General features: G+C 44.8%; 1 protein-coding gene across 2 annotated transcripts in view; it reads left to right on the top strand.

Annotated features, from left to right (window-relative positions):
• STARD13 (StAR related lipid transfer domain containing 13) overlaps positions 1-12955 on the top strand; it is a 147864-nt gene that overhangs the window by 13412 nt on the left and 121497 nt on the right. The window contains exon 1 of one of the 2 annotated variants that reach the window (XM_072850366.1): positions 12308-12610. The exons of the other annotated variant lie outside the window; for it this stretch is intronic. Coding sequence (XP_072706467.1) covers positions 12442-12610 — 169 coding nt within the window. The 5' untranslated portion in view covers positions 12308-12441. Of the gene's footprint in view, positions 1-12307; positions 12611-12955 lie in introns of those variants that run through there. 2 annotated transcript variants of the gene reach the window in all.

Raw genomic sequence — 12955 nt, forward strand, 5'->3', positions numbered from 1 at the left:
ACTTACTTGAGAAAAGAAATCTTCATTCCTTTTCCACTTAGGTTTCATTTAGTTCTCGGAGTACAGGCATTATGTTAGGCTCTATCCACAGTCTTCATTCATGTTATAAATAACATACCAGGTGAAAAGCATCTGCCCTGACTTGAAAGCAGTGAGTCTAGTGGGGATGCCTTCTAAAAGGATTGAGCTAGTCACACGAGGTCCTTTGCAGTCAAGACAGAAATAGGTACCTCTGAAAGCAAGTCCTGTCATCCTGAAATAGGTGTGTGAGACAAGGGGGATGAATTGTCCTCCGGTGGTGCTTATTTCTCTCCATAATCCTAGCCAAGTGACAGCACCAAAGACCTGCCTGCATCAATGACAGGCGGGGAAAAAGCCATCTCTTCAGCCACCACCTGAGTGCATTTGATATGGAAATCAGTGAGCCACTAGCATTGCAGAAGTTTAATTTTAGAGATTGCTGTTCATAGCATCTCTGGCTTCATTTTAAGGTACCTGCTCAAGTATAGCATGGCTGGCTTCATTTTAAGGTACCTGCTCAAGTAAGCAAAGCAGATCGAGCTGACAAGGCACCTGTGACTTCAGTGGCACTTGAACATGCACTTGAAGTTACATGTTCCGACAGTGACCAGCCAGTGTACCTGAACCTCGCATAAATGTATTTCTCCATTTCCAGATTATTCTGGGGAGGCAGATTGTGAATTACACGTCCTTAGAAGACATACCGAATTTATCGTAATAAAAGCTGTGTGATGTTATTTGTAAAGTTAGATGCTAACTTTACAATAACTACTGTATTCCACAAATAACATCATTGTGATCCCTGACTGGTTTAGCTAGAGCAACAATGGCAGCAGCCATGCAGATTTCATACTGCATGCTTTAAAGCGTGTTTTAAGGTCCACTTTTCAAACTACTAGTTAGTTACCTGATGTGTAAATATTTGTTGTACTTGATACAGTGTCTTCGGTCAGAGCAAAAGTCCGTCAGCCTCAGGTATCCTGTTTTTCACAACAGCTGCTAGTGGATACTTAGGAAAGAGCATAAGGACATGGCAAGTTTATGGTATGGCCTCTTAGCTTCCAGGTTTCAGTAAATAGTTCTTTGCTATGTTGTTAACAAGGCTGCCAATTAGGAACAAAGTAAGAGGGAGGTTTACGATGTGACTGTGCACTTCCTAGCTGAGCTAAACCTAAGCTGGTGAGACACAGAGTCTGTTTCCCGTTTGTAATCTTCTGGAGACGTGTAATCCCTCACATCACGATTGCTATTTTAAAAAGTTATTTTCAAATCATTCACAGGTGTCACGGCCAGAGTTGCCTCCCTGTCACATGAACTTTCACAAGTCTGAGCAAAGTGGGAACAAAGTTTATTTTTAAAGCAATACGGACTTACTAGTGGTTTGAAAGCAAAACGTTCAGAACTCCATTTGGTTTTAATTTATCATCCAACCTATTATGTTTAGTAACATATTAGGAACCAGTAAGTATATTATTTGTCATAAGGTCCTTAGGACATAAAAAGAGGAAAAATAAAGACTGAAATACATGAATCTCTGGTTCATTCTTTTGCAAACCAAGTACAGAGTACATACAAAGTACTTTAAAGCCAATTCTGATCTCAGACACGCAAGTGCAAATCCTGAACATTTACAGGGTAATCAATGAATTCTGGTTTGGAGTAAAAGACCTCCAACAGCAGCATGGTCTCGAAACTCTTTTTTTTCAGGACCCAGTTTTGCCTTAATTTCATGTCCTCGTAGCTGAGAGCAGCACTTAACCTGTCAAAATCTAACTGAAACAGAGGAGAAAAAAAATCAGCAAACCTAAACAGGACCAACCTTTTTCAAAGATCAGGTGCAACTTCTGTTCTGCAATTTTAGTTGCTCAACTTGAGATACTTCAAAGAGGTCTTATGTTCAGACTGAGGAAACCAACGCTCCCAGAAAGTCAGAGCTTTGCAAGTGTCATGGAAAATCGACCCAGGATGAGTAGTTCCTTTTGAAGGTTTTGGCCAAGGAATTTTTCCAGTAAAACTACATTCCATAAACATGGAGCAACACCTTCAGTAGACAACAACAAATGAGGAACACCGTGGGGTTGATTTGAAAGAGAGCTGTATATTCAGAAGGTGGGACAGGGAGGAAGCCTGATAGAAGGGCGTGATAGGGTGCAAGGATAAACAGAGGGTAGACGGCAATATTTTCATCACACTGGAAACGAGAGAGTAAAAAAGAAATTCACAGCTGGTATGGACCTTATCAACCAACTCTCTTGGTCTGCCTATTTTGAACAGAGGGGGAGTCAACAGAGGAGAAGAAGTCTTGGTAAGTGGTTGCTGGCGGAGGGAGGAGGATGTGCAAGGGAGTGCGTAGGTGTACAGAGCCAGAGGGGGGAGAGGTGGAGAAAGAGAATATGATCCAGGGCAGGACAGCTGATACGAGGAGAGGGGAGGAGAAGAAGGGAATGTCTGCTGGAGAATAATTCACCGTGCCTGCATTGCTGCAGGTTTTAGGCTCTCTCTGGTCCTTCCTGCTCACTGGAAGCATTTCTCAGAGGCAGGCTGTGGGGCAGGAAGAGTAGGCTGCCTGAAGAAGCAGTGTGGTGGCTGGCAAGGGAGCTATGGGAAGCCCTTTCCTCTGCATGGCTCCTACTATTTGGCAGGCTTCCACTCTGTAAAAAAACACACCTGCAGCTTGTTGGCCAAAATTACTTTATCCAGTTAGATACATCAACTCTACAATTTCTATACAGTGCAGTGCAAACTGAGTTAAAAAAAAAGTGCAAGAAAGAAATACAGAATCTAGAAATGGAAAGCTTAAGTTGTGCACAGAGCAGTTGATTGCTCGGAGACAGAAAATCCTGGTCAGGGACTTGTCCAATTTGTGAATATCTATTTATATTGTAAACTGTTCACTGCTGGTTTATTGTGGAAGGTCTGCCAGGGATTATTGTTTTGGTTTGGTTTTTTTGTTTTTTTAAAATAAAATTATAACTGTTTGGTACTCCTAAATCTTCTGATACGAAAAAATAATAATTGGGGATTAAAAGCTATGGGCATCATGCATTCTCTTTCAGACATACAGGGCAGTTAATGTACCGTACAGAGCAATTGATGCAGTTTATGCTAAATTCTAGCTTTAGGTGAGGGATAAGTGATACATGCATGTCCTGTATTTCCCCTGGCTTCTTTATTTGTGCAGTTGCCATTTAGGCACTAGTATGGCTAAAATTATGCAGACAGCTAAGCGTGCAAGTGTGTTGGTTGCACTTGCAGTGACATGGTGGGTCAGCCTTAAAGCTGGGCTAGTGACCAAATTCACTGCTCATCCATATTACTTTCTGTACAGGACCTTTTCTCCAGTTTGGGGATGCCCAAGATGGTAATCTGGGTGAAGGAAGAAAATGTCATGTGCACCCTGTTCTCCAGGGCATGGGCAAGCACATACCCAGATGCCATGGGGACAGACCTCAGCTCTGTGCTGGATTCAGTGCCCTCACTCGCCCTTGCAGCAACAGTACGGCACTGCCACCTGTTAGGCCAGATGGTCCTGCACTGTACCAGGGATGCTGGCTGCCACGAGACTTAAGTCAGTTGGCTTTGTCAGGAAGATGGGAGAGGTGGAGGTAGAAAGGGTCACTGCAGCTTCTGCAGAGGGCAGCCCTCCCGGGAACACTTGCCACCCCATGTAGCCCAAATTCCCACCACGCATCAGCCAAAACCCCAGCTTTCCTGGGTCTCCAGGAAAAGTAACCAGCAAAGGGATGGCTTTGCTGTACCTAGTGGCTGTCTTGGTGGTGATGGCTTGGGGATTGTAGAAAAAAATGAGACATTTCAACTGTTAGTGAACAAAATGCTTCATATGCATCCTGCAGAGTACTTCCTCGCATGCTAGGCTGCAGTCCAGCCCTAGAGTCAAGACCCGGCTTATCAGTTAGTGTGTATTGCTCTGTAGAGCCGCATATACAAACACTACATCCTTTTTACACAGTATTTATAAAATCCGATAACGTGCATTTAATAATATATTGGGAAATCTGTGGCATTCAACAAGTTTAGGCAATAAGTGTCTCATCTGAAGGAACCCACTACAGGGGTAGGACCATTTTGAAGGGTATTTATTTTCTCCTTGGTTCATGCACTTACAGTAGACTTTAGCCTGCCTCCAGTGGACTGATATTGCTTATAAGGAAAATGAAACTGCCTACAAAATTATATTTCCTTTTTTTTACATATAGGTACCAAAGTAGTTAAGCAAGGCAAAGATTACTGTTAGCAGTAAGGAAATCGGTACAGAGACAGGTTATACAACTTTCTTGAAGTCTTACAGCAAGTCACTGCCAGGTAGTCCTGTGCCCTAACCGTTGTGTCAGTCTATCTCACTGGACTAGAGACTGAAATAATGAAATGAATATTCATTGATTTCAGGGAGCCTGGAGAATTTGATGTTCCCATGCACTAGTCCCATGCTGTTGTGTTTGAACTAGTGTTGCCAAGAGCTATTCTGTTCTGTCTTGTTGGTTTTTTTTTTTAATTTTTACAAAATCTAACTTTGGCATTGTCCCTCTAGCACAGAGAGACAAAAAACCCCTCTCTCAAAACCTGAATATTTCCTCTCTTGCCCATTTCATCACCATGGTACTGGAGTCCTGTTGAAAAGAAAATAAATAGTGAAGCCCTCACATGAAGTCTGCGAAGGCATGAACCTTCAGCTGAGATAGGAACGTTTGCCTGTGGTTCAGAGTGGCACCAGTAGTAGGGTTGTGTAGGGATTTACAATGCATTTGGATAACGTAAGAAACTAAGTTTATCTAAACACTTTCTTATGTTATCACTGTGTTATCCAAACACTTTGTTAGTGAGACTGGGAGATGAGGATATGTGTTAGCCCACCACCACTTAAATATATTTACACAGTTCCTGTGGGTTTAGTTTTTGGAACTTGGGTATAGATTTAGCAGATGGAGTTGCACTAAGGGTATGGAAACTACTTTTAGCTCATTCCTGTCATAATACTCTCCGAATGCTTTGGCAGAGGATGTCTGCCATCTGAAATGTCTTCCTCTCTTTTGACTTCTATTTTGACCTTTATTTATTATCCAACCTTTTTTTTTTTTTAATTTACTGTTGAGAACCACTGTCTTTAGGGACTTCACACTGCGGGATGCTGGCTATTCTTGGCTTGGGAAGAGTTCAGCTAAGGCCAGTGGAGTCTATATTCATATGCTGGTGTGGTTTGACTGAGAAAAAATGTGATGTTTAAAACTGAACAGGAGCGAGACCATAACGCCTAAATTAGCAGCCAGGCACTGGACGAAACAACCAACCCCTTGCAATGACTTTACCCACTGGCCAGGAGCGCCTGGTTCCTTCTAACCCCCCGGGAGAGCAGAAGGGACAGGAAGGTCACATCCTCTGAGCCGGTCATTGCGGCCAACAGGCCACCGGCTTACACTTTACCAGCAAATGTGCCAAGAGGGCATGGAGAGGTTGTGTCCAGGGAAATACTGGCTATTGCGCAGGCTCCAGCCACAAACCACAGGAATGGATATTTTGATGCATTTATGCACTAGCAATGCTGTTAGGATCCCACTTTTATACAGTCCATGGGGTGGGTGCAGGCTGGTTAGCTCACGTAAGAATACAGACCAGCCACTCCAGGTCAGACCACAGCTCCATCCAACCCAGTATCATGCGTCGGCCAGCAGGCAGTTGCAACTATTTTGGGAAAAATATACCACTGGGATAAGCATGTAGTGATGCTGTATACGTTATATATCCTACCCGTGTTCATGTGGTTCAGGGAGGTCATGAGCCACGAGCTGGAATTTTGTGCTTAATGGCCCTTGCTGGATTTCTCTTTCAGGAGTTTACCTAATCTTTTTTTTAAGTCTTCTAACTTCTGGCAGCCACAGCATCCTCTGACAATGACTTCCAGGGGTCAGCTATGCAAATATGAAGAAATGTTTATGTTTGTTTGTTTCGAACCTGCCCCATGATCATTTCACTTACTGTTCCCAACTTCATTCACTGTGAGAAAAGACCCCAGCACTGCCAGGTTGTGGGCAGACCTTTGTAAGAGCATAATGGTGTTAGCTGATTTGCTCTCAATTCGTTTTCTAAAAAGTTTTTAAATCCTCTTTGCTTTTTTTGTACCTACTGAGCACTTGTATTGGATTTTCATAAACCTGTCCAAGATCTGTTTCCTCAGTGATAATAGCTCCATTAAATCCCATCACTGTGCACTGTGTACCTTTAGGGTGGTTTTTCTCCGGTGCATTTATCAGCACAAAAGCTACAGTTTTAATGCCTTCTCAATCAACATTGTAAGAAGCTTCAGTGCTTCCAACCAATTTCTGTTTTGACTTCCAGACTAATATGGTATCGTCATTACATTTTGCCACCTCACTTCTCAGTCTCTTTAAAAAAATCATGTATGGATGGTGGACAAAACAGGTTCCAGCGCTAATCTCTGTGGGACTCCACTGGGAACCTCACCCCATTGTGAACATGGAATATTTGTTACTACCTTTGTTTCCTGTCTTTAAGCAGCCATTAAGCCACAAGTGGCCTTTTCCTTTTTATCCCTGATAACTGAGTTTCTTTATGATCTCATGGTAGAGGATCTTGGAGGAGCCTTTTTCAAATCTGTTACGATTAATTTTGTTGACTTGACATCTGTGAGCCCCTCTACTGGAGGATTGATGTGAGGAATCACTTCAGCTTTCTTGCCATGACCCTCATCTTTTTGGCTTTTCGCATGCGTCCTTATTTCTGTAAGTTTACCTGGGTTGCTGGTGGAGCACTTACTGCTCTTTTCCCTCTGCCATCCTCTGTGCCCAGAAACACACTACTCTTGTACTGAGCCTGCATATCATTTCTAATCCTCTGCTTGTATTAGAGCTGCCTTCTGTAGTTTGGCCAGGCCACTAATGCTTCTGTAATCAGGAGGTACATTTTATACCAGTACTAACCACTAAACATGTAGGTCTTAAAATGCAAATGGACAATCCTCTGATGCTGGAATGGCAACACTAGAACAGAGGAAAAAGGTGTAACGTACTAGTCAGAAGCCTCTTCTCCTGGTTTGAAGTTTGTCAGGGGTGTCTCTAAGCCTGTCTTTCATGTATAAGAAGAAGCCTCGCTTAGCAGTATACATTTTTGAAACTTGCTATCAGACAGTTGACATAGCAGCTGACTTGCCTCCAGAACACATCAGTATCCGGCTTTCCAGTGAAATGATCCTCTGTTGTACTGCTGTGCAGCTATTAGCTGCTTCCATCTTGCTTCCCGCGATGTTGACATCTCGCATAAACTGTTTTCCTTTTGCCCCAGCCCGATTTCTGGCAGCCCCAGACAAGCTGCAGAGCCTCGGCGCCCCGGCACGGCCTCAGGAAGATGGTCGAAGTGCCACTGAGCCAGAGGGAAGCATTTCTGGCTGCTCTGGAGACCCTGCTGTTTCATGCCCTGTATAAATGAGATTGCAGCCTGTAGTAATCCCAGCTCAGCTCTCAAACAAACATCTGCGTTCAAACATAAAACATTTTTCCTAAACAACAGGCAATGAACTTCTGCTTTTAAAAGTTCCAGTCCCAGAGACAGGATTCAAAGCACGTGAAGTAAGTGAAAGCCTCATCGTAAACACAGCTTTGGGTTCCCTGCATAGTACTTTTTTCTCTTCCTAAATTTGAGAAAGGAGGAATTGCCTGCTGTTAACACATGAGATGCTGTGCAGGCATCTGTAAAGGCAGATACAGGTAAGAAATATAAGATGTGTGGATAGCATAGGGATAAGATATGTGGGTAGGACTCCAATATAGGGTATATTGCATATATAGGATATGGGAGTTTTGGCCATAATCCAGCAAACTGAACTATTCTTCTACCTGCAGAATTATAGAGGGGAATCCAGAGATCAACAAGTTAAAAGCAGACACCTGATTTTTTTCCTCTGTGACTTGAAAACAAGAGTTTCCGGCTTCTTCTAACTACATGTCACTAATGTTAATAACAACTGTGCTCCTCCAGTGGTTAGGAGGCTGTGGTGTTCTCATAGCACCAGTGCTTTCAAATGAAGAGAAGCCATCAAGTTGCCAGTTAATTTTAGATACGATATAACAAGATAAGTGCAACTAACAATAAAAGGGAAATGGGTCATGGCTGGAAGATCAAGTGGCTGATTACTGTGTGAGAACTGCAGGTTCAATCCAAGCCCGAAGAACTCAATGCCACGTACAACATCATGGACCTGTCTCACAGTTATTTAGGAGGGGTGAATCATAAGACATGAGTAGGTAGTCCTGGTTTATATATATATATATATATGTGTGTGTGTGTGTGTGTGTGTGAATACAAGTGGGAAAGTGCTGTTCATCTCAATTTACCCTCACCTACCCCACTGCCTATAGCATTGCCTCATGTTTATGTGAGTAATACTCTAAGGCCAAGGTGGTGTATAGAAACTCACACTGTTGTTTTGCTCAGAAAAGCTAGTCATAAGTGGATAGTTCATTATCAGATATATTTTAGCATTTCTAGAGTACACCGCGCTGTTCTCTCCAGTTGATTAGCACCCTGCTCTCAGGAAATGGAAATGGAAACAGATCTCAAGTACTGCCTTGTGATACTTCGGTATATATGGATAGCCCTGGGGCAGGTTTTTTCTGCAAATAGTTTACTCTTTCCCTCTCACACCAAATGCAACTTCAGGGAGAAAACGTGGAAGAGAGACATAAAAATCAATTAACAGAAAATCAAGTGTTGCAGTTCTGCCTATGGATGTATACAGAGAAGAGTATGCATCCTTGAGTTGACTTTGTCAATTATACTAATAAACACTGTGCAGGTGTCAGTATTGCTGTGCTTTGGTAATAAACGTTTAAGTGAAACTTCCTGATCTTCCAGAAAATTTCAGTATCCATCAAATCACTATTTGTCATGTTAGATGTCTAGCTGTGACACATAGGTATTACAGTATAGATATAAGCACGGACATTTCTGATTCAGGTTTAAAATCACTAATCCCAGCTCTGGTTTTACGAAGGAATCTCCATTCCTGTGTGGATCAGTCGCGACATGGGAACGTGGGGTTCAGTTTCCATCTCGTGGGCTGTGCTGCTGTCGTGACAGGCAGCAATTTCAGGTGTGTGCTGGAGCTCCCCTGCAGCCTTTGTAAAATGCACAGGGAAGCTTTCATCTTGAAGTGCTTTTATGAGATGCATTAGCATGAAGTTCAATGTTGCTCTATTAACTATTCCAGAAACAGTCTGTAGACTGAGACTGAAATACTAATTAGCACTCTTATATAACAGCTTAGGCTTCTGTAGTACTTTCTGTCTGAAAAACTGACGGTCAAAGGGGTTTCCTCATTTGAATGACACATTTTTGAAAATAAGCCGTGAGTGTCAAGGCAGTCACCAAACGAGGAGACAGTCATTTTAGAAGTATGCAATGAGGACTACTTCTTTCCTCCACCGTGCACAACTTCAAGCACAGGAGGTTTCAAACGAGCACCGCAAGACCAGCTAACTCTTGTTGTTTCTTGTTTTATTTGACTACTATGTAAGTGCTGGACCGGAGCCAAAGAATTCAGCCTCAGCAGAGGCAGCGCTCGGCAGCACCGAGCCTGGAGCAGCCCTCTGGCTCTGAAGTTGTGTTTGGACCCTCGTGTCCGGGAGGAAGGGAAAGTCATCGCCCTGCAACGGAGGCTCCTCATTCTGCCCTTCGTTGCGATGTGCTGCTGGGGAAGCTGGGAGGGCAGCTCTGCCCTGTCGCTTACCCACTGGCGGGGACGTGGGAAGGGTGGGCAGGCACAGGGGCACTGGGGCTGGTGCTTTGCTCTCTGTTACAAGCATATAACCAGGCTTGTTGAGCTCTTAATGGACTTGTTCCCTAGCCAATACCTTACTCAGGCTCTTGCCTTGGGTTTTGTTTCTCTGGGCTGGCTTTTGAAGCATTAGATTTCTATTAAACGGCTTCCTAGTCTTTGGAAATATTGCAAGGAAGAACGCAGAATCCCATTAGCTGAAAAAGTTAATGCATTTTCCAACAGAAAAAGAAATCCCTATGAACATTTAAACAGAGTGCTATGAAATGTTAATAATTGCTTTGTCCACTAGCAGTAGCATTTTATAAGTAGAATTAGATCAAAGGACTGTAGATTAATCAAACAAAAATTTCCCTGCATGGTGGTAATGTCTCTTTGGATAAATACCGTGCACATCATTGACATTCGGGAGTCTCTGGGATATTTATTCTTCAAAAGACAGCAGCTGAGTGACTGACACTGACTTGGCAAGGTGGGCTGGGAATGGAAACCATCCCTTTGCTTCTGCTCAGGCTCTCTCCACTCACACCTGTGCAGCAATCCTGCCTCTCCGCTTTGCACAGCAAGGCAGGGAGGAGACTGGTCATTCCCGCTCCCTGGCTGCCAGTGGCCAGCCCTGTTTGGGAGTATAGATGGTAGTGGTGCCACCTCTTTTGTCTTGAGTTTGAAGTCCCTGCTGGGCGTCTCAGAGAAGACCATACAGCCACACCTGGAGCAAAAAACCAGCAAGTACAGGACTTGTGCGTGCTGTGGATGGTAATAACAGGTAATGGAGGCTTTCAGTCTAGAGCATTAATTTTAAATTTCTAGTACCCAGAATTATATTTCTCCATTTTACAGCACTGCAAAAGTCCCACGTCGATTAGGAATAAAATTCATAAGGCATAATGAGAACAGATTGCATCGCAGTAAAACCTTGCCCTCAGGGGTTTGCACAGAGTGAAATTTTAATGAGTAATTGTGAATGAGACAACTGTCCTTTCCCCCCTCACATTTAGGTGGCTACCTCTGCCCTTGCAAGCTAGCCAGACCCTGTCCTTTGCAAGCAGACGGGTCCCAGGCAATGCCACTCCACGGCCCTGCCCTGGTGGGCAGCCTCACCCAGGAAGGGGTGGGCTCCGTCGTACAAAGGCGCGTTGTGACATATTGTTGGCCTCAAGGCCGGAGAAGAGGACACAGACAATAATGTCACTGCAGGCAGATGTCCAGGTGGAGTCTGGGGAGGTCAAGAGCCCCCATGGGTTGGGATGGGGGTTGAGCCCCTTCTGCCCGGGGCTTGCAGCCACTCCAGCAGCGCTGTCGGCTCCCCGTCCCCCAGCTTGACGCTGGCCTCATAGGAAGGGGCATGGATTTGGGAGGTGGCAGCATGGTTCCTGAGCTGTGCAGGATCCGTGCTGGCTGGCCACGCCGCTGCCTCCCCTCTGCCTTCCCCTGCCCTGCTGCCTGCACATGGGTTTTGGCAGGAGCCCGTTTAGCCGAGTGGTTGGAAGAGCCTTCTGAGTCACCGTCATTTCCAGTTTTGTGATCCTGTGAGACTGATCTCCAGGGCTGTGAAATTGCTTCCCGTGGGCCAGCAGTGCTTGTATCAGAAACTGTCTTGATCACAAAATTCCCTGGCAAGAGCTCTGCTCGCTTAGAAATCAGCTCATGCTAGGGGTGTATTAAACCAAAATATTGGTATTTTAAAATGTAATGGAAAATTATTTGACAGGCATACTAGGAGGGCTATTTTCAGTATATTTTCAGTATATTTTTACTCAGATTTGCTGCCCCTTTGCTGATAAAAATGGCAGTGTTCTGCTTCCATTTGATTACCTAAAGAAACGGCATGTTTTGCAAACTGAATGGTTGATATGTAAGACTGAATGAAAACAGATGCCCCTCTGTCTGTTAAAAAAACCCAAAAGATGTTATGGTGAGGAACATGAAGAACAGAGAATCTCTCCATCCCCTTCCCCTCTTCCAGGCTGTGACCAGTTCTCGGTGACACTAATATTAGGGACTCCGGGGTTTTGTTTACTGCTGAGTGCCTGCTGCTAGGTGTTGCTGATTTCTTTTTCATCCCAAGGGCTTCATTTGTTCCAGCGCTCCTTGTACCGTGCGGTTTTGGGGATTCAGACAGTCCTTCCGTAAACAGACTTCTTGGCAAAGAGGGCTATGATTTTTAGAAAACTAGCGGGGGCATCCTCTCCAGGGATGAGTCGAAAGCTGGGTGGCGTGGAGCAGAGGAGGAGGAGGTTTTCTGCAGCCCTGCGTACTCTAAAACAGGAATTCCCGCGTGTCTTCAACTTTTTCCTCTTTGCTTTGGGAAGCGGCCGGTGCAGCCCCTGCGTGCCGGGTAAGCTCCGGGCGGCCGGGGGCTGCGCGGCTGGGGCCGGCTGGCTGTCCCGCTCCGCAGGCTCCACTTCCACGGGCTGGACTCGGAGCGATTGGCCCGCGCGGATCATGTGGGAGAAGCAGGAATCCTGAGTTGTAGCTTTTGGCACTCCTTTTTCTTTTAAAGCGCTTGCTCTTTTCAGCTCCCTGGGGCTTGTTGCCTCCCTCCTTTCATTACCCTGATTATAATCGGGAGTAGCCACAGCGGAGACGGACGGGGTGATTTTAAAGGAGCAGAGATGTTTAAGCAGGTGCCCAGGGCTTCGGGCACCGGTTGTTACTACCTAAACTCGGTGTCACCTGAGGGCCAGGAGATGTACTTGCGATTCGATCAAACTGCCAGGCGCCCTCCCTACAGGATGAGCAGGATCCTCGCCCGTCACCAGCTACTGACGAAAATTCAGCAAGGTGAGTTACTGGCAGAAGCTCTCCTTAGCCTGGCGTTGTCGCAGGCTCTGCAGGTCCCCTCTTTCGTATGAGAACAGGTTTTAGTGCCTCAGATTTCAGGCTCTTTTCCTGTCTCTAGTCTGAACTAATCTGGGTGGAGTCAGAGTTTGAAATAGTCATTCATACCTTTCTGTTGCTACACATGCACACATACACCGAGAACCAAGACACAAACACTAGTGCATGGTTAGCTATTTAACTAAATTATCTTTTAATCATAAACTGTGCGGTAGCTTACGTGCTGAAGTTCGTCTTTTCCGACTGGCAGAGCAGTTACTGGCAGCAGTACATCTGCTCCGATTGCTA

The sequence above is a fragment of the Ciconia boyciana genome, chromosome 1 (assembly GCF_034638445.1).
Source record: "Ciconia boyciana chromosome 1, ASM3463844v1, whole genome shotgun sequence".
Lineage (NCBI taxonomy): Eukaryota > Metazoa > Chordata > Aves > Ciconiiformes > Ciconiidae > Ciconia > Ciconia boyciana.